Source organism: Microtus pennsylvanicus, chromosome 9 (genome assembly GCF_037038515.1).
Source record: "Microtus pennsylvanicus isolate mMicPen1 chromosome 9, mMicPen1.hap1, whole genome shotgun sequence".
NCBI classification, from domain to species: Eukaryota; Metazoa; Chordata; class Mammalia; order Rodentia; family Cricetidae; genus Microtus; species Microtus pennsylvanicus.
Window position 1 is genome coordinate 87,093,421 of NC_134587.1, and position 22,668 is coordinate 87,116,088.

The following is a 22,668-nucleotide window of genomic DNA, read 5'->3' on the forward strand; positions in this document are numbered from 1 at the left end:
GAAATTAGCCTTAATTTGATAAACGGTTGTAAAATTGTCCCCCCATCACCCCCCCCCCCGTGGTGAAGGAAGCCTACAATTTTGAAGTGGAAACAAATGCAGGAAATAACATCTTATTTAAGAATGTAGCATGTAAAGATTTGCTGGTGAAAGCCAGACAGAAAACGAACTTCTGTGCCGTGAGTCAACAGGTATTGCTGAGTTATGAACACATATGCTCCTCGCAGTAGTAACAGCAGCCAAGTGCCAGGGCTTCCTGGGTTATGAATACATTCTTATTCTATTGTGTTTTCAATCAGGCCAATAGTGAAGTCCCTAATTCTAAATATAAGCCCCTTGGGACTAATCGTAGTGTCGTTTTTTTCTTGTACTCAAGGAGCCTATGCAATCAAAAGATTAGGGATTTAAGCTGTTTTGTTCTTTTTGGAGCGTCTGCATGCCGCGACTCCAGTGGAATCTTATTACCCATGCTTAGCATTTCTTAGAGCTAATTGATCTGCATTTCCCTGAATTCATCAAATGCAGAATTACACAAGCATATAACATACATATAACTTTTAGTAGCTCCCGATGTACATTTAAGCAGAACAGCTGTATTGTGACCACGCCCACGTCTGACAGATGCGATTGAACCTGGTGCCATCACAGGCTACCGACAGGGTACATTGAAGCCACTCAGGCAAGACAAGCAGCATGGCTTAAGCATCCACAGTACCTGGCTGATATGCATGCTAGTGTCGCAGGTTAAAGGTCTGGCCGACGTCAGGTCATTGGACCCCAGGAGTGTTGATATGATTCCGTTTTGATCAACCTTTCTGATCATGGTTCCATCAACAAAGTAGATCAGCCCATTCTTATCGATCGCCAGTCCTTTATCCAAGAAAAGTAAGTGTTACCATTAAAAAAAAAAGAGATTAATTTTGATTGAATCCTTAGGCCCAATGATCAATTAAAACTTAGCCTTGTTAATAAAAGGGGTGGTAGATAACAGGTAAGATTGTTGATTTTGTAAGGCTGGGCAGTGGTGGCACATGCCTTTAATCCCAGCCCTTGGGAGGCAGAGTTGGGTGGATCTCTGAATATCAGGCCATCCTGGTCTACAGAACGAGTTCCAGGACAGCCAAGGCTACATAGAGAAACCTTGTCTCAATAAATAAATAAACAAACAAACCCAAAACTTAAAAATTAAAAACCAACCAACCAAACAAAACAAAGATTGCTGATTGTAAAATCTTAAGAAAAGGAAAAAAAATCACATAGCCATTTACAGTTCAAATACATTTATGTAAAGAAACACAACAATGAACCCAAATCTCTAAGAATCTCTATCAAGGGTATGAACCTCATAGGCACAGTACTTGTATGCTCCAAATACAAAATAACATTTACAGTCCCAACGTAGTCTCTTCATTTATAGAGACAGGCTTGGGTTCTGTTAGCTCCGACACACTTCCAACAAAGGCAGAGCTGAGCTGAGGTTAGTGTTTAGCTGACCTTGTTACAATGAATTTTGCCATTATGAATAATTCAGAACAGCAAATATTTTTTTCTCCAGCCCCTGCTCACATAATCCTGACTAGCTGTAATGAAAATAAAAAAGTTTCCAAACACAAGCCATTGTAATGGCCGGCAGGATGCTTGAGCGAGGAGTCAATCTTGACTCGTGAAGAGCTTTCATCACAGAGAATTTTAGCCCGTTACCCCCCAAACTCCCCATAGCAAGCAGATTTTCCCATGGCACGGAGACAAAAGTTGAACGGCCCTGAAGTGGGTGAGAGATAATAGGGTTGCTTAGTGATGCTTTTAGAGAGGCCTGGGACTCATTCACGACAAGGAAATTCCAGGACAATGAAGGGATCTGAAGTTTAATAGGACGTGACCTGAATCATATAAAGTAGTTGCTTCAGTCTTGGAAAAGTTGAAAAAAAAATAACCATAGTATGATGGTTTCTGTTCTTAAAAAGTCAAGAACCTTATAATTACTGTAAAAAAAATAATCAACTTTGTTTCGAACAATTTCATGATAAATGGCTCTGAAGGCACTAGATGTGATGCATTTTTCCAGAACACAGTTGGAGATAAAACAATAGACTCGGGAACCAGATGGATATATTTTTTTTTTACCTTTATAAAACATATAGTTGAAAGAAAAGCCTAGATTGATAATTGCCAGTACCTTTGGGACTCATGAGCGTTGCTTCCACAGCCTTCCCTCCGTCCCCACACCTGGCCTCGTCGAAAGGAAGGCACTGTTCCCCGGTCCCTGCGACCACTTCCGCGTTTTTAGTCAAGTCTTTGGCGCCCGTGAGTGACTTTGGGCGGTAGATTCTGCGTGTGTTGGTATCAGAAACGTACAAATCTCCTGTGACCGGATCCGTAGCCAGGTAGTATCTGTGAGCCGGGTTGCTACTGTAAAAAGATTCATGTGTAAATATTAGAAGAGAGCTCACCCTTGTGCACAGAGGGGAATGAAAGCAAAATAGAACATGCTATGAGAAAGTGTTTATCAACTGTGACCCCTTTGTCAGAGGCTGGACAAAGAACAGGCTAAGTGATAATGACTTAAGAGACTGTGATCTGAGGTGGCAAGAGTCTCCAAGACGAGATGATTTTAAGTCTGTGATATAATTTTTTTTTCTGGTTTGGTGGTGAGGACTCAACTACTAGTTAGCCATTATTCTTTATTTGATTTTACATTTTATGCGTATGGATGTTTTGCCTGCAAGTGTGTGTGTGTGTGTGTGTGTGCCATGTGCATGCTGGTGACAATAGAGGCCAGGAGAGGGCATCAGATCCCCTGGAACTGGAGTAAAGAATCAAACGCTGGTCCTCTGGAAGAGCACTGAGTGCTCTTAACTGTGGAGCCATCTCTCCAGCCCCCACCAAGAGGCATTATTAAAACCAACTGACCTTGTTCTAGCCTCAAAAAGGAAGCAAGTGCCCTGACCGATAGATGAAGTTTGTTCTAGGGAAAGACCCCTCCAGCACATTCTCCATGGACTTAACATTGCTTTGCTTTTCTGCAAACCTCACAAACAATTTCCTCCCCGCTACCAAGAATGCAGCCTTATGCCCATCGTAGTTGCTTTCGAACAGTCCAGAAAAGCAGATGGTGTGGGTATACTGTCTGCTCAGAACTACAGGGATAAGATGAGATAATCCATCCAAATGCAGAAGGCAATCTCCGAACACTACTTTCTTAGCAATGTGACTTTTGGATCACGTGCAAATATGGTCATCTGGAAAGGACAGAAATAGTCTGAGTGACTTGGTGTTTCAGTGGGAAGAGCGAAGATGGGTTGATGCCAGTAGAGAGATGATCTAGTCTTTCCTACTTCCCTGACTATGTGATAACTGTGTAGTTTTTTTTTTGGCTGTCTATGATTAATTTCTCTTGTTATTTGTACACCTATAAGAACGAGGTATGGACCACTCTGACTGGGTTTGAATCCCAGGTTCATCACTTAATAAGTACAAGCTAACTGTGACTCAGAATCTTTAACTACAAGGCGGCAACAACAACAGATTCTTCTCAGGATGCTGGGAGGATAACAAGACTTAATACGTGGATATCTCTAAACATTTCAAAAGATGAATTGTTTTTAACTGTGTGTGTATATCTCTGGGTGAATGTGTGTACATGAGCAAAGGTGTCTGCAGAGACCACAAGTGGGCGTTAAATTCCCTGGAGCTGGAGTTACTGGTGGTGGAGAGCTGACATGTGGGTGTTGAGAACCGAGATCGGGTCCTCTGCCGAGCCATTTCTCTGGGTGTTTAAAAAAATTACATTTATTGGGGCTGGAGAGATGTTGTCCTACCAGAGAACCCATGTTCAATTCCACTCCCAGGGTAGCTGATAGCCCTCTTCTGCCCTCTACAAGAACTGCAGGCATGTAGCATGCAGATGTACCCATACTCAAAACAGTCCCACACATAAAATGAACAAATACTCCTAGGAAAAATGACGTTTATTTACTGTGTGTGCATAAGTGCAAGCCACAGAACACATGTGGAGGTCAAAGGGCAACATGGAAGAGTCGTGGTTTTCCCTTATTGTGTTCCAGGCCTTGACCTCACGCCGTCAGGTTTGGAGGCAGGTACCTTACCCACTAAGCTGTCTTGCTGTCCATTGAGTACAATCTTTAGAACAGAGCCTGGTCTCTAAGACGTACTCAGTAGGAACCAGCTGGCCTTACTATTTGCTATTTTTCTGTCCACCGTGAAATTTCAATATGCCTTTTCTAATATACACATATCATATGCTAGGAGGTCTGACTCGCTTTCAGAAAATGTTAGGGGGGAAAAAAGTCTCAGTATGTGAATAGATTCAAATTTGCTTGTTTCTGCTGCCATATCAGCAATTTGTAATCTACGAAGCTATTAGAACAAAGTCCAGGCTCATCCTAGGATGTTCACTGAGTTGTTTTGAGAGTAATTACAAGAAAGTTACACGAACTAACATACTTCTTCACCATATCCTTCCTTCTGAGACATTAGATTTGCTATTAGAGTGTGGGCAGCCCACTCTCTAGACATGGGGCATGAGATTTCTTGGTGCAAAACTAATGCACAGACCAATCCACTAAGCTGGGCTTTGATTGGCAATGGTGATAGCTGGTTGGGCAGTAATTTGATGGTTGTGTGTGTGTTAGATCTGCTGGGTAAAGCATCATTTCCTTTTCCTTTTTCTTTTGAGACAAAGGTCTCATCATATGACCAAGGCTGAGCTTGAACTCACAAGGAGCCTGGTTTGAAAGTCGTTGACCACCTGCCTCTACTTCTGCCGAGCTAGGATTACAGTTTGCATGAGTGACTGAAGACACAGTCACTTTCAAACAAGCAGCCCAGTTTGACAACATAGAAGGAGGGAAAGGTCTCACTGCATACAACTCTATCGTCCGGAGAACCTTGTGGAAGTGCGCATGCCCAAGAGAGGTGGTGCAGTCTCGACTGGCAGCCACTCCTTAGGCCCTAGCTTCACACAGGTGGCACACATCTCTACAGAGCTGAAATGGGATAGAAATGATACCACCAGGTGACATGCCAACACGGATGGGGGAAATTTTACAAGGTCCTAGATGAAGAACTACAGACAACCAATAGCTGCGGAGACCACACACACACAGACACAGACACAGACACAGACACAGACACACACACACACACACACACACACACACACACACACACACACACGGGGGGGGCAGACAGACACATGTAACAATAATGAAGAAGTTAAATTTGAGGGGGCACAGGACTGGAAAGTGGAAAGAGTAGAAATGATGAGAATACAGCATTCATGCTGGAAATTCTAAAAATAAAACTAAATAAATAAAGACCCCCCCCAAAAAAAACCCAAACCAAACCAAAACACTATGACAAAAGTAAGTGTGGAAAGTTTTACTTGACAGGTGACAGAGGAGTTCTGAATCACATACACAACAGGGGTTTGACTCAAGATCATCTGATTTTAAGCCTGAGGAGTTCCCTGACAGGGTGCATGAGAACCTGCTTTCTATTGTCCCAAAGGTCATTGATGGGCTGGTGTGTTGCTTCCGAAGGGCAGTGGGCCTCAGATGAGAAGAGCGTCTAGTGTATAGTCTGTAATCTGTAATCGGAGGTCACAGTGACGGGAACAGGGCTGCAGTTGGTCACAGGGCACAGCAGTTTACAAAGGCCATGTTTTGGGGGAAATCTGTGTTCAACACAGAAACACTGGGCATTTCCGTGCGATTGGCTGTCTGAGATTTTGCTGTTTCAGAAGGGTTCAAAATGACAGCCGTGCCTAACAGCTGTAAAAAACAAGGAGGCATGCTCAAGTCAACATCTTCCGTCTACTGCACCTCGATTCTAAACTGAGGGAGGATGACCTAGATGCCCGTTATCAAGACATCTTCCCTGTAGTCTTGTCAATTGGACACAGACCCAGGGGCAAGTGCAGGCTGGTTACACTCATTTATTTTCTCATAATTCAGCCTTCTTAGATGAGAGAGACACTTGCAGAGAACAGCTCAGAAAATGCACGCTATTAACACTTTTTATCTTTTCACTTGGAAACCGTGGCGCAGCTCTTCGCACACAAAGACTTAGAAGAAGCAGAACGAATTCCTTTTATGTATAAAAGCAAAACTGCCTATTTTATGGTAACCAAAAGACTGCTTCGATGATTGCAAACAGAGACCTGGGAGATAGTCTTTCTAATAAATCAATAGGAAATGCTGACTCAAGCCTTGATAGTTTTATTTCAAAAATTTAATTAATTCAAACACAAGATTTGTGATAGAGATTTGCTTTGATCCTTTAATTGGTAATATAAAATTCACAAGGTTGATTTCTTTTTAGTCCTATATGCTTAAATGCCCCTTGGCTGGTATTAATGAGTTAACTTAAGGTTTTTAGTTTGGAATTTAAGGAATTTGAACAAGGGTGAGCTAAAATTTACTATCTATTAAAGGTTTTATTAGCAAAGTAATAAACATCAGAGGGGGAGATTTAGAATATCAAACAGAAACCCATTTTATAATCATGTTAGTGTTGCCAGTTAAAAGAATTAAATGATGACCGAGTATAACTAAGCATAACTAAGGGATTTTATTTTACAGAATATTTTGGCAGTACTTAATAACTTGCCATAATAGTGTCCTATTTAAATCTGTAAAGAATAAGACTGTCTCTTAATATTCCTGACTAATATTTTGATTATGGCTTCCATTGGTATAATTAATGACAGTCTGTGTTGTAGGCAATACAGGAAGAGGACCAGACGCAGCTAGTCTATATATATTAAATCATCTACAACTGACAAATGCCACTCCTGTATGTAGAATTAGACACATTTTGTGACTTCCCTTCTTTCTGCTGCTTATTCCTGATTTGCTCACAACTGCTCTGTGATGCAGAAAAGGAGGCTATAATGCAATACCAAACAAAATATCTTTCTGCTTGTAATGAAAGGAGAGCCTTACTCAGGCTGGCCTAGAGCTCTACTGCTGAGCTACACACCTGCCTTTTAATCATGGTTTATTCTGAGAGCCTCCCTCTGACCCAGGCTGACCTTGAACTCAGCTGTTCCTGACTCGGTCTCCTGAGCAGCTAGGATTACAGGTCTGTGCCACTAGGCTGGGAAAGCATTTCAGTTTGTCCAAAGCTAAATGAGGACGTGCCAATGAATTTTTAAGTATGCTTAAAATGTTAGGCCGATTTAGACGGTTGTTCAACACACAAAATCATTAATGGCACTGATGATGTCATTATCTGTTTGATGAACAGGGCTCAAACACCTTGCGCATTTTCTACATTTTTGCCTTTCGTTTTTCTGCTCACTCTGTATGCCAGGGTGATATAACTTGCAGCAATCCAGGTGCTTCAACCTCCCAGGTGCTGGGATTAGAGGTGTGTGCCTCCAACTTCTAACACCCACAGGCTCTGTCCACTGTCTGCCTTCCTCTCGGCTGAGTTCCTCACTGTTGAGCCTCCTCTTCCAGGTACGCTCGCTCTCATGGTCTAGTGCATTAACTTTCTAAGTGATCTTATAAAGTATATTATATTCCTAAAAGGCCACATTGAACATGCCACTTTTTCATAACCCTAACATATCTCCTCACTCTTTGAGTAATTTTTTTCAGGGAGCTCAAGGCGGCCCTAAGCAAGCTGACCATAAAGGGCTTCAATCTGTGTCTCTCATTGTTACCCACACAAATCCCCACTTTATTTGGGTGGGTAGGATTACTCTTGGAATATCTTGCTTGCTTCACCTTAGACCCCCATATATTTATTTACTCTCTATTGGTTTTTCATCCTATGAACGTCATCCTTTTATATCCTTAAATAAACGGATTTTATTCTTAGATCTAGCTCAAATATCAATACTTTTCTAGAAACTTCCTTACTATTCTGTTATCTCCCAGTTATCTTTTCCTCCAAGAACCGTCTTCATGGGACAGGTATGTACACTATGTGCCAAAAAATTAACACTGAAGATGCCAGTCAGCTACACCAATGGCTGGTTTGCCATTCTATGTGAGTTTCCAAGAGCTCAGTCTCCGATTACCATCCATCCTTTGTCTGGCACAGGGGGACTAATCATTTAAACACTGTTAGAGTTAACACCCACGAGTATCAATACATATACACAGCCCAAATAGTACGGCATTCCCGGGTGCCACAGAAAGGAACGGGAGAAGCTCAAATGGAGTCAGAAGGACACACAGAGAAAGCTGACAGACGCCTAGGGAGAGCGGTTCCATTAAGTGTCACTGCCAAGTGCCAGGAGTTAGTATATATTGACTTCATATTCTATGGCAGAATGCATAACAGCCAAGCTCCAAACCCAGACATATTTCACCCAGGGAGGATAATCGTAAATAACTTGCAAAAATGACTGTGAAATAAGTCTAAACTTTTTAAAGCATTTTTATTTTATTTTATAGCATTTCTAGGAAGTCTCCTTATAGAATCCTGGCCATGGGAGAGCACATAAGAACGAGGAGTGTGATAGAGAGGAAAGAACGGGCACACGAGAGGGGTTCAAACCACTGCCTCACGTTTCTTAGTTGTGTATCTTGGGATGTAATACCTCCCAGCTTCCATTACCTCATGTGGAACCTGAGGGATCACTGTGTGGCTCTCTAATAACATACAAGAAGTGTCTGGCACAATGCCTGGCATGTAACAGGCCAGCTTGTTAAAAGGTAGGCTTTCTCGGCTTTCCTGTATCGCCTCCAGCATTTTCACATGGGGCTGGTGTGCAGACCTGTCTGTCTTTCTTCTCCATGACTACCAAGAAAACAAGCAGAGAAGCGTTGATATTCTTGGGGCTCCTAGCAGTATGCTCAGTGTGCTCTGGGGGAGATTTAGTGTCAACCTTAGCACGTGACTGGACCATTAGTTGAAAATATCAGGACAATACAGAACCTCAGGGAAGGGTCCTGGGACCATGTCGGGGTACTCTGATCTGCAACAGTTATCTGTCTGTTAGCAGGGCTCCGCCATTTGCTAGCTGTCAATCTCTACAACAGTTCCAGTGAGCTATATTGACTTAGTCATCTAAGATCTCGGACATAAAATAACACGCTACCTTTTAAATATATCATCGCATTAGATGGCCAGACTAGATCTGGCATGTCTAAGCCTTCTTGCTTTTCACTAGCTCTTTCTTACTTTTTTCTTCTGTCATTAAAGAAGGGCTGTCAGAGAAGCCTGTTCTTGGAAGGATTTTATTGTATGTAACTTCTTCAGGCAAGTGTACTTATCAACAGGATATGAGCAACCTTCAGGCTGACAGGATTCTATATTCATCTTGAACTTTGAAGAAAGTCTTTCCCCGCATAATCATGGCAACAAAAATACTACTTCTTGGATCTGACAGCTGTTCCAGTGTGGGATAATTAGAAATCCCAGGCAGAGATAAGCCTGTAGGGTGCTAGAGAGGGGGGATCCTTTCCTAGTTCGCAGGATCTCGAGCAGTATGCTCATATTGATCAGACAGATAATATTAAAAAATTATCATCGTACAATGTTTTCAGATTATTTTTCTTAAAGAGTTTCCCAAACTGAATTAGCTTTGTGCCCAATAATACATAATCTGTCCTGGAGAATGGTCAAACTATGCTACCTCATTGACCTTGACCGTGTTGAACCTTTGCTCTGTTCATAAGGCTTGGGTTATGTAAGTCAGTAACTATACATTAGAATTCCTTGTGACAAGATTTTTCCTATAAACCAACTTGAAAATATCCCTAAAATCCTGTCACACAATATATTTTGCAGTGAGTTATGTAATTGTCCAATTAAGCAGTTTTAATTCCTGAGATGTTCTGTGATGCTGAGTTTCCTCTCAAGATGATGCTATTAAAAAACAATTTCAGAGAGTCACATTGAGACATAAAAAGGACATCGGAAAAATATGCAATAACCTTTAAGCAGAATGCTTACCTATGTCTAAAATCTTTATTTCTTGGTGGAAGCAGTTAAAAGAAAGGTAAAAAAAAAAAAAAGCAGAGTTAGAAAAGGCTTCTGAAACAGAACGAGATCAATATTGGGGTTTTAATTACTTGTACGGAAAATTGCAGCTTAAGCTGAGAGAACACTGGCAATGAACTTTGCTGTCAGAACTGGTTGATAATCACACTTCAGACAAAGCAAGACAAGGGCATGCTGTTTTTACTATTCGAATGACGGCTAATGATTGGGCGGGACCCAACTCCGCACCCAACATTCCTGCTTATTCACTATCACATCTTGATTCCAGAGAAAGCACCTTGCGCCTCCGTTCAACCACTATGAAATAAAGATGAATTCCTGGGCTGCATTGATTCTAAGGAAAATTAAAGATATTAGAAAAAGTTGTCATTATCCCCGTCGGTTCCCAGAACAAGAAAATCGCTGGACTGAGTAAGATATTTTCCACATCAGACAACTTTATACATTAAAAACACTACGGACTGCTGACCGTCTACCTCTAGTTAAGAAGTATACCCTTCCTATGATAAGTTTTAAACTGTGGGGATGTATCTTTAAATAAATGATTCAGCATACCACATCCAACTTCAATTTTTAAGGATATGTTTGTCTTTGATTGGCGCCCCCAATAGAGGAAAGACATACCTTAGCTCTAAAACGCTTGTGACGTTCCCAGAAGGGAATATCCGTCGGACATAGTTGAAATCCCCTACATAAAGACTGCCGTCGATCCCGCAGGCTAGCGCCACTGGTGCCAGCAGTTTGTTCCCGTCAGCTTGGCCATTGCAACTTGGGCATGAGATGCTGCGCCTCCGACCATTGCCCATGATGCTACTGACCACTGGAGGCTGCTGGGAGATGAACTGATTTTCCCCGTTTCCTTTGTACAGTATACCTGGAAGAAAAAGTGCGTTTTTCTTACGGTGTAAACGGATGACGAAAGGCAAACATGCCCCCGAGAAATCTCACAACAGTGCAGTGTCTTTCTGATCTAGAACTGGAAACTTGAAGTTATTACATGAAAACCCACACAGGTTCTATTTAGAAAGTACTGTCTGTTATGAGTAGACAGACTAGAGGGAGGAACACTGGACTAAGAGAAGGCATTAAAACTCTAAATTTTCCACACCAGCGAGCCTCGATCGTGGCTACACGTTGGAGTAGTCTGGAGGACAGTAGAAAATTTCTGATGGCTGGGCCTTGCCCCAAGAGAGTCTGATTTAATGGGTCTGGGTGCAGCCTTAGTGTTTTGATCTTTAAAAACTCTCCAGGTGATCTCAATGGGCAGCCAAGCTTGAGAACCGTGCTCTATGGAATGTTCCCTAGGAAACAGAGAGTTTGCCTCATTGTTAATCAATGTGGAAAATATTACATATTAACCTGATAAGTAAAATTGCACCCTTGGAATATGAGTTTCTTATAAATTTGCCATGAGTTTTAAAAAAAAGCTAAAAATACTTTATGGAAACCAGCTTAGAAAGTATTTATTTATAGGTCTCATGATAGTAAGCATATAATCTATCACTGAGCCATACCCCTGGCCTATGGAGGCCTACTTTTAACTCTGCTGTACTGTCAAGGGGTCTTGCTTCATAGTCATCTGATGTAAACACACACATACACACACAAACACACACAAACACACACATCCATAATGACACACAAACACACACAGGGTAGTCTTCTTTAACATTCATCTGATGTAAATATATACCTATATCTATCTATCTATCTATCTATCTATCTATCTATCTATCTATCTATCTATCTATCTATCTATCTAAAATTACTTAAAACTCAAATCCCAATGAACTGATGCCGAAGGCCAGCTTGTTATTCAAACTGAACTCTACTTTAAGGCATGAAAGTGTCAATAATTTCACAGAGACAAAAATGCCAACCAGCTCCTTAATGACCTTCATTGAAAATGTGAGAAAAAAATTCCAAAGGAGTATTTAGTACTTTCCTAGTGAGAACTGAGGTTTGAGACTTCATCTTGCTTCACTTCACTGCTACCCCGTGCAGATCAATGGCTGGGATCTGTTACTGACTGGCTTCTCAGCTCTTCCCCCCCACGCATATTTTAGGACACACCTCGATGTGTTATTAGCTGTATAAACCGCTTGCTACTTTGGCTTTCGAGCTATATCTATTGTATTTATTGGGCGTTCTATGCTTCAAAGTGGTTCTCAGAGCTAATGAGTGTGCTTCTCAGCAGATAGACTGGCAGAATAATCTTGTGAAAGTGCAGACAGAAAACTCGAAAACGTGATTTTTCCTCCACTTTGGGATAATTTGAAAGTGAAGAAGTGATCAGAATAATTGCACTCCCCTTATAGCTCGGCACATTTTAGGTGCGTTTTGTGATTACTTTTTTTAAATGCCTCGCTATTTGGGTGATGTAATAATCACGGCAAATTTACATCAAGAAATCAGGAATGATAAAACAGGTTTATTCAAATTTAAGAGAAAATAATTTAAATAAGTCTGGATCATAACAAGAGATGAAACGCTTTTTGCCTTGAATATTCAAAGACATAGATGATAACCTAAGATTTTTTCCTTTCTGTGATTACATTATTTGACAATTATGGACGTATAATTTCCTGGGAGAGCTCTGCAGTTTTTATCAGAAGAACCCTATGAGCCAGCCCACTGCTCTCCTGCATCTGATGTCTGCATCACACAGAATGACTGGCCCTTCACGAGTGTCCTCCGTGACAGCGCAGCAGAGCGGTCAGCATCACAGTATTTGTCTCCACGTTCAAGGATGCCTGAACCAACAGCCGTCACCACCTCCATCTGTGCCTCCTCGTCTTCCACAGCCACTGCTCATCCCGCTTGTCCCAGCTGCAAGTCGCTTTGTTTATTCAATCAGACACATGTCGCTTTGGAAAGCCACTGCTGGCCAAGCTGCTCTTGGATTAAAGTTTACACTGCAAACCGTTCACCATGGGACTCAGGCCACCTCCTATTTTCAAGCAACATTTTGTAACAATCGTTTTTTGAAAAACAGAATTCTTGGCAGCTCAGCTTTAAAACCTGATCTGGTATTATAATAAAAACCTCCTATATATTATCCTGGATTAGAATATGTGTTTATATATATGTTTATATTATGCGCTCCTACACAATATCCATACACTTCCTAATCTTTCCGAGTGCTATAATCAAGTATCCCAACAGGGGTGAAGTACGTGAGTTGGGCTCAATGCCTGTATTCTCCCTATTGATTTCTAGTCCCTTAGAGAAATCCTGTGGTTACCTGGCTATGAATTTTATACTGTATTTTCATCATAACTACAACATACTTAGCACAGTGTTCCCTCGGGTTTGTTTGTGAGGGACTCATACAGGAGTACGGAAATATGTGGAAAATGCGTGGAATATGGTTTTAAATAACTGAATCAGGACCAGCTGCAAGCATGCTTGGCACGTGCCTCTGCATCCTGAAAGATCACGATTCGGCTCGGTATGACTCACATCACAGGCTACCACCACTTCAGATAACACCGATGACTCAAGGCAAGGGAAGCTTTGAGACGACATATGGAGTGTTCTTGATGGGTGGGAGTTCCTTCTTCTTCTTCCCTCTCTCTTTTTTTAAGATTTAAACTTTTCTAGATAGTTCCAAACTGCCTAGGTAGCCAAGGATGATCTGCAATCTCTGACTTTCCTGCCTTCGCCTCTTCGCAGGAACTAGAGTCGCAGGTGTGTGCTACATAGCCTGGTTTATCTGGGCTATGTGCCAGCTAGGCAAGCGCTGCTCCCCCTGAGCTACACGCCTACATGTATAACGTCTGTGCTGTGTGTAGTGCTTGAGATGGACTGTGTTTCCAACCTTCTGTAATGTACACCGATGGCCAGGACACATGAGGAAGAAGAGAGCTAGATACTGCTGCAAAACCAGGAAAGACGTGAGGAGGATTCTGTTTGTCTTCCAGAGTGATCTACGCCCTACTTTTCACCATCTCCTCAAGATAAGGCATCAGCAGTTTCAAATACCAACTTGGACACTACTTCCCAGTCAGTATACTTAGAGAGTTGATACCTTCTTCCCAACACTCATAGTTTTAAAGTCAGAGAAACCATCAAAGACTCATCACTCATCACTCCAGACCTGACGGTCGATTGTGAGCAGTTAATGGTGTGATAGTCTCAATTCAACATTTCGACTCTTCCAAAAAGTCAGAATTACTCAGAAAGCACGGACATCTCCTCTCGCTACTCATAGAAGGAAAGTAGAGACTTCTCAGTATGAGAAGGTTTAAGACAGGTTAGAATTGGTTTCCTTACAGCCCTGTTCTTTTAGATAAAACACCTTCGGATGCTCTGACATGTGGACAAGCATGCAAGCGGAATGTCAGGCACGGAGTAGAGGCAGCAGAATTCCTTCCTGCCAGAGCTTTTATGTATGGGAAGGGATGGTTCACACTCTGCAGGGCATGGGTTTTTGGTGTGTGACGTCCAAAATGTGTTTCCCTGGAGTACATTTATTATCATATTGTCAGTTCTGCTAGAAGTAGTACTTTAGTTTTTCCTCTCTCAAATTATTCATTTATATTTCCCCCAATCATCACAAAATCAAGCTACAATATTTTTGAGTGATAATTCATTTGTTTTTGCCTTTTTCTTCAATAAAGACTAAACAGAACCTGGGGTGGTGGAGGCTCAGCTGCACACTTGAATGCACTGGAAATCTATTGGTAAAGTCACAAGGATTTTTATCTTTGTTTAAAATAAATCACTTTGCCTCCAGATTTAGCAACCTTTTCCAGAGCCCAAGGCACACACACTTCTGTGTAGAACCAGGCACTTGCGGATGAATCTGCGCCGAAGAAACACAGACAGACAGCGCGATTTCACCAGCATCAGCAATTTCTACTCCCATGGGAAAATTACTGTGTCAATGAACATAGGCACATTTGGAAACTTAGGAAGAGAACTGTAATTCTAGGACTTTCACGGGCCTCAAATGATCCCTTTATCATTTGTTTCCCACTACTTCCATTCCTGCAGTGCTCACGGGATAAGAACCTGTTGCTGGGCAGCGCCGTGCAGTCAGCGCGAGGGTGGGCAGTGATGACTGCAAGCGAGAGCTTACCGTTCTGAACGTCCAGCACATGATGCTTATCCAGTGTCCAGCCACCCATGTTGGAAGCGTCCAGCTCGTAGCCTTGCAAAACGGCAGTCCTCTTTTCCCATAGAGTCAGGTCCAAACACGACTCATATTCGTACCCAACAGACACTGAAAGCAAAACAAACCACAGCTCATCCCTCAGCCGCAGGGGAAAAGGACCAGGTCTTCAAACCACACCCACTCAGCTGCACGGGAAAAGGATGCTCACAGCTCACCCCTCAGCCGCAAAGGAAAAGGACGCGGGGGTCTTAAGATTTGGAGGGAAATTTACAATTGTGTTCTGAGATCATAGCTCCACTCATTTATCAAGGAGTTTGTTTTTATGTAAGGAGATTTTGCCATATGAAAGATAAAAGCAACCATCTCCAAATGTTATTTTATACTGATTTAATAGAATATAACCCCCCTCCCCCGCCTTTCACTCTTACAAGGGGTTCCCAGGACAATATTAGGTCTAAATTAAGGAGCTAATTAAAAATTCTATAAAATAGGTTTTCAGCAATTGCAATTAGATAAAACCAACTGAAAATATTATTTGTTATATAAATAACCAGAACTGTTTTGTTCCTAAGAACTTTCATTACGGAAAATATTTATGTATTTATACATAGCAGGCATAAACAGCAAAAATTAATAGTAAATTAATACCAATTCACAATGAAAAGACTTTTCAGAGTTTACATGAACCAAGGATTTAAAATTTTAGAAAAAAACAGAAAAGTAATAACTATCGGATTGACGGGAAACAATTTAAATCCAAATTAGATTAATTTTGGAGAATAAAAATATATTTTAAAGTAAAATTGAAGGCATAAAACCCATGTTTCCCTGAGGTTGTTGATGTTCTGACTTGAGCTTGACGCTGTACTAGACACGTCGTGTTTGGATAGTACCGTCTGGCCATTCACTGAAACAGTGACTTGATGTTTCCAGTTCATCCTGACACTGGCCCTCTGGTCAGAGGAGCTGAGGCAATTCTTGGATCCAAATTTTGTTTGCTACACTGCAAACCATCATCAGGATTGACACCCACTGCTACATTAGGAAAACATTAGTGTGATGCTAAAAACTAGTGAGACCAAGCTGTCAACGAAGGAAGAAGAAGAAATGGGGAAGAGTGCCACAGGGAAAGAAAGAATACAGCAACCTGAAATTCCCCAGATGATTCCAGTCAGAAATGCTGATTGTCTTTCTTCTCATCATTCGGGATACCTTCCTATGCCAGACCGGATCAGGAAACACCTGGCCTGTATTTCTCTAGATGAACCTGCCGCTATTATAGCTGCTTATCCATTTGTTTGCCATGGGTTTCTGATGACTTCTTTATAACTTCTGACCTCAAAACCACTTTTTCAACGCACAGGGCATGGCCACTAAGCTTACCAACTGCTTCCGACAGGCCGTAGACTTTCTGATTATATGCGTCAGTCTTATCCCAGATAAAAGTGTAGGCCAAGTTTGGCGAGGCAGGGAACCACTTCTGGAACAGTCTCCCAACCACAGCGACCATCAGATGGACCTTCATGAGGTTAAATGGTATGACGGCCTGGGTCATGGTGATCTTAAGAACTGACTTGTACCCCGCGGCTCTGGAACTCAGGTAGGAAAGCTTCAAATCCGTGCCTGGAATTGTGGTTTCTTCATGCAGGACCTAGGTTTGGAAAAAAAAAAAGCACAAGCTTCTTACTGGGATCATGCGTGCCCAAATTGAGAAGATACAGTGAGCAGAACCCAGCAGAGCACGGAAAATAAGACACAGCAGGGTCACGATTCACAGATAACATCTGAGCTGCTATCTTAGCCAATGACTATAAACAGTTCTGCCGCCAACCTAATGTTCTCCTCCCAAACCGAAGCTTGTTGTCATTTATCCTGAGGTAATCACACTCTTCGTACAGCTGTTGGTACGGCAGTCACAGGAGATCCTCACTCACTCATCCCTACTCCAGTCACTCCGAGGTCAGAGCTGACATTTGTACAGTGGTTAGCTCGGAACACGGAGGCGTCATTAGCTGGTCCCTTAGCGACTGATCCTCAGCCTCTGGCCTCATTAGCCTACTTAGGTCACGGTTAGAAAGCCAGGAACGCCAAGGAAGGCAGACTCACCTGGGTTAACGTTGAGATGTGGTGTAATGGCAGTGCCTTCTCGTAATGACATACTCAACTACAAAATCACTGATGTTTGATAACACAGCAGATGACATAATGTTTTAAAGCCGTGTGCATGTTTATTCTCAGAGAGTAACGAAAATGCACATATAAGAGAAAATATTTGTTTTGACTGTTAAAAAGTTGATTTTGATTTCTGACTGTAAAAAGTTACTTTTGTTCATGTAAGGATACCTGGATTATAAATGTCTTTTTTTATTTTTTCGAGACAGGGTTTCTCTGTAGCTTTGGAGCCTGTCCTGCAACTAGCTCTTGTAGACCAGGCTGGCCTTGAACTCGCAGAGATCCGCCTGCATCTGCCTCCCGAGTGCTGGGATTCAAGGCGTGTGTCACCACCGCTTGGCTACATTAAATGTGTTTTAACCTTATATTTAGCTTCAATGCGAATAGCTCAATGGATGGTAGCAAACTTATGGGTAATGAAAATATTGGATGCTTAGATATTACCTAGCTATTTAAAAAACATTTGCATAGTATATAAAAACTTAAAGCTTTTTCTAAAATTCTTTCTAGTAATGTTTTTATTAGTTTTATGACTAATGGATCTTTATAGGCTTACCAGGTATACTGTAACATGCAAGGCTACCTTTGTAAAGGGTGCCTATCTCACCCCATATCAAAACCACTTCATTCTTCAGCAGACAGACATCATTACAAAAATCCACAACTGGTCAAAATGCAGAGGACGACTGACCATGGTATTCCCGATGCCAGAGGACCAGGACATGCTTGTGTGTGTGTGTGTGTGTGTGTGTGCGCGCGCGTGTGCGTGTATCATGGAAACGGCACCCATGAAATCTCAACAATATAGTTGCCTAAACAAGACCTGAAAAATGACACCACCAACTGACATGCTCAGGTGGATGGGGTAAATCTCACATGGTCCCAGCCCTAATTGAAGAGCTATAGGTAATTAATGGCTTCCCAGGGGGAGACTCAGTCTTCCCAAGTTAGTTATCCAATCCCAAGCAATCAGCCATAAACATATACACACATGAGCAATGCCAAATAGACTCATTCAGCTTAGAGCAAGTGGCGGAAATGATGTAAGAGGGTATTTACATAATAAATTAAAAAACTAGCCTTTGTCTGAAACCAACCACTTCCTCGACCATGAATGAAATGAAATTCATGCCCAGGCAATGCTGAAGCACGCATGGGCAGCCTGTATATGGCGGTTCTGTTGATCTTGTCCATATTGGGTTTCATGGTCTAAGTTAATGAGGATGACTGATCAGGTCTCTTCCTCAAGAGGGCACCAGATCTCATTCCAGATGGTTGTGAGCCACCATGTGGGTGCTGGGAATTGAACTCAGGACCTTTGGAAGAGCAGGCAGTGCTCTTAACTGCGGAGCCATCTCTTCGGCCCCTCTACCATGGTATTCCTAAACATTAGAATACATCACAATGTACACCAGTTATTCAGTCAGCAAGGACTGCCTTTCCTGAGATAAGAACCTTGGAATAGTGGCTCAGTGCTCACTTCATGTCTCATGCAGCACAATTAGGAACGGCGGACACAGATTTGCCACCTCCCAATTTTCATCTCTGAAGTAAAGCTCCAGATATTACGGACATGGCTATCAATCTGTATAACCAAACACAGATGGAAGTCGGCACAAAGGAATGGACTAAACCAACTTTCACTGTGGTCTGTGTAGCAGCTGGCATGGAGACGGACAGGATGTGGGACAGCAAATTACGAAGGCACAACGCTAACATGTGGGTGTCACACGCTGGGGTCTGCACAACCCTAATGTGTGGGTGTCACACGCTGGGGTCTTCACTAAGCGTGTTATCCGTGCACTAACTATCTAGTCAGGATGCAGTTGTAGAGTTGTATTAAGGAAAACAGCTTATGAACACAGTGAACCTTCCTAGCTTATTTTGTATTTTTATCCTTCCACCTCATCCACTGAGTTACTTTTTAAAGTTCCCCTATGTCCAAGAAAAGCATGACAGGATGAGGTGTGGACATCTAAAGGGAACTCGTTCTACCGTGAGAGGATGAAATGTCGATGCATTAGTTTGGAAAACAGATTTTTGTGACTCCTGAGTGGTTCAGAAAATATGATATATTATTTCCTCTTAATTTATTTTCAGAACGATTTCCCATATTTTGATAGTCTTTCTTACTTGCAAGGGAATTAGTTGATGACCACTTCTTGTGGCCTCCTAGGAGCTGCTCCCCTATTTCAAAATATCATGTTATTCTTAATTTTAATAACCGATTACGGTCTCTGTCATCATTAGCCTACTTCCATGGAACAAATATCTGTAATTTAGTTCACAAAAGTGTTCATTTCTCCTTTGTAATTTAACCTTACCATGTCATATTTTATTCTTAGGAAATACAAATTCTGCCAAAAATGGGAAAATAAACCCTAGGTCTGCTTATGCCAGTTGCAACATCTGTAAGCCCCGTCCTTGACCCTGCTAAACACCCGGAAGCCACATCGGGCACTTGACTCCCTGAACCACTATTTCTACGTTCTTTTTGATAGTTAAGCTGAGCTCTGGTCAGGCAGACATGCAAATACAGTAGACAGGAGTCTGTCCACTATGTCTGTTTCTGCTCAGTTACGTATTTCGTGACTTGAGGTAGCCCGACCCTCGGTTCCATACTGCCTAAGGATTCAAAGTCTTTCTCTTCTGCCTCTTTCCTCCCCTGTTTAAATCATTTCCCTGTTATGATTATTTTGTTTTGGGGAGGTGGGCATGCAGGTCAGAGGACATTCTGAGGGAGTTGGTTCTTGCCGTCTACCACGTGGGTCCTGGGGAATCAATACCACACAGGTCACCAGCTCTACCCACTGAACCACACCACCAATTTCTATATATCAGGACTCTTGTTGCTCACTAAGCCGCTGCTACTCATCTCTTCCACATGAGCTCTGCTCTCCTCCCTCTTCTCTCTGGTCTCTCTAGGGCCAACCCCCTCAGCCATGCTGTTTCTGGTTTCTTCAAGGGACGGCCCTCTCTTTTGACCTTCCTGCTGTATTTCTTACATCTGCAACAACAGGGTTCAAGCCTTAGCCATCTTTCCATCCTTGATGAGTACTCAGTGCATCATAGGCACTCAGTGGATTTTTATTAAATCACCTACTGTGTGAAGGACTAGCAAAGGGACGGCATACATCCGCGGACCTGTTGCCTGTCGGAAACATATCACTGTGGGTTAATGTCACTAGAAATCTGTCAGCCCCTGACAGACACTGCTTCTGATTAGGGCTGCTTTAGAACAAAGAAGTTCCGAGCTATAAGACGGGCCCAGAGAAGGAAGCAGCAAACTGAATAAGGTCACGGTGAAGCTTTCAGAGCATCATCTCTAAGCTCACTTGGCTGCTAAGTCCCTCCCTCCATCCCACCCCCACCCCCTGCCCCGTGTGCCGTTTTCACATGGTATTTGCCCAAGAGCCTTTTTATAACCTATACATTTCTGGCTAAGCTCTTGCCATCTCTGCACTTCCCTGATAGCACATGTGTGTGCTGGACTCCCAGGATGCCTGTCCTCAGCTTCAGCCCCTTCCTGGACTGGCAGGTCGCTTTGTCAGAGGGACCTTTCCCAACTACACTGCATAAGATTCCCACCTCTGCCCAATTTTACCCTGCTTTATAATTTTTAATAAGCCTTATCAGAACTCGAATCATAGTAATTGCTTAGTTTCTTCACTCATTTTGGTTGGTATACTCACTGAGGCTGGCTCCTATTTCCAGTGGTTGCTATAGAACAAGTACTTCATACATGTCTGATGAATGAATGTAACAAACTTGCTGCGTATGTGTGCACTTTAAATATTCTGCTATTTTATTCATGTAGTTATTGTTATTATCAATATAGTGCTTAGGATCAGACCTAGAACCACACATGCTAGGCAAGTTGTTTACCAGTGAGCAATGTCCCCAGCCGCCTTTACCACTTTTGGTTACATTTCAAATTATTTATTTTCAAATTTTTACATATGTGCACATTTAGCATATGTGTGAAGGTGCCAGGGGAGGCAGAATGGGGAGATGGATTCCCTGGAGACGCTGAATAGGTGGCTGGGATCTGCCTGTCATGGGTGCTGGGAACTGAACTCTGGTCCTCGGGGAGAGCAGCAAGTGCTTTTAGCAGCTGAGCCATCTTTCCAGCCCTATCTACTATTTATTTTGAGACAGGGTGTCTCGCTACGTTGTCCAAGGTGGTTTTGAATTCATTCTGCAACCCAGGAAAGCCCTGAACCTGAACTGCTCCTAACTTCATCCCCTGAATGGCTGGAATTACAGTCCTGAACCACTGGCCTGGCCTTAAACCACATAGTTTTGCTTTGCATTTTAGCATAGGGCTAATTACTGTTATACCTAATGTCCTACCTTTAAAATTTGAAAGTTATTTCTAAACACACTTAAGGAAACAATCTGTAGACATTTCAATAGATAAAATGTGTATTAATTATGACTATTTCTTTAAAAGTTAGATATTCTATTCCCGTGGGATCGGGGCATTATGAAATATCAATTATTAGACTTTAAAACATGGCAATTAAAAGTTTTAGATAATACCTTTAGAAGGCTGATGTTTCCTGTCAAAAGTCACCTTTTCTAAGACATTTTTCTACCCTAGCACACATACCACACGTTCCAGAAATAGGATCTCACTAGAATCCTGCAACTGTTAAAAAAATATTCTTTGGCACCCTGTGGATAGAAACGCTTCCACGCCAAGATCCTGCCAGCTGCAACGCTGTACCTGCGTCTCGGGGATGATGGGGCTGTCTTCAGGAGAAGATCTGAAGAAGGTGGACAGAGGTGAGGATACGATGATAGGACTCGGCCTCACAAAGCCACTGAGGTCACAGCTGGGAATGTCGTTCTCTTCTTTCTTCATGACGAGCGTATCCATCACATAAAAGACATTCCACGGAATCCACACAGTGTGGTACTGGGTGAGGAACGGGGAGCGTTCAAAGACCAGAGTCAGAGAAGCGCCGCCATTTGCCACCAAGTCAAACCTAGGACAGACAAGGTGCACTCAGTGAGTCGTCACCATACAGAGGCTGACTTGGTGAGCTGCCACCATTCAATGGCTGATGTGTTCCTCAAGTTAAGATGATGCATAAAATAACCTTTTCCCCTGATTTCCAAATCTATGCTCCAAAGGAATCCCATTGCCAGCCCTCACCCAGCTCCTTTCCACTCGCCCATTTATCTGTTTGCACCTCCTTAAACTTCCTCTCTATTCTTTGGAACCATCTGAACTTAAGTTACAGACACCAAGAGACATGACCAATAAATATTTCAACACAAATCTTCAAAGACAAAAAAAAAAAAATTCTCCGACAAAAACCACAATACTCTATCACGCCTCAAAAACTGGAATGGTCTTTTATAGCATATGAGTACATGACTTGCAATCT

The 22,668-nt window shown here is 42.3% G+C and overlaps 1 protein-coding gene across 10 annotated transcripts in view; it reads right to left on the minus strand.

Moving 5' to 3' along the window:
* Window positions 1–22,668, minus strand: part of Tenm3 (teneurin transmembrane protein 3) — a 458,688-nt gene that overhangs the window by 45,154 nt on the left and 390,866 nt on the right. For 8 of the 10 annotated variants that reach the window (XM_075986763.1, XM_075986762.1, XM_075986771.1 and 5 more), the window contains 7 exons: window positions 22,002–22,263; window positions 16,484–16,751; window positions 15,065–15,208; window positions 10,606–10,855; window positions 9,934–9,954; window positions 2,177–2,409; window positions 716–870 (listed from right to left, as the gene is read on the minus strand). In XM_075986763.1, coding sequence (XP_075842878.1) covers window positions 716–870; window positions 2,177–2,409; window positions 9,934–9,954; window positions 10,606–10,855; window positions 15,065–15,208; window positions 16,484–16,751; window positions 22,002–22,263 — 1,333 coding nt within the window. The remainder of the gene's footprint in view (window positions 1–715; window positions 871–2,176; window positions 2,410–9,933; window positions 9,955–10,605; window positions 10,856–15,064; window positions 15,209–16,483; window positions 16,752–22,001; window positions 22,264–22,668) is intronic. The other 2 variants (XM_075986764.1, XM_075986768.1) reach the window with 1 other exon arrangement.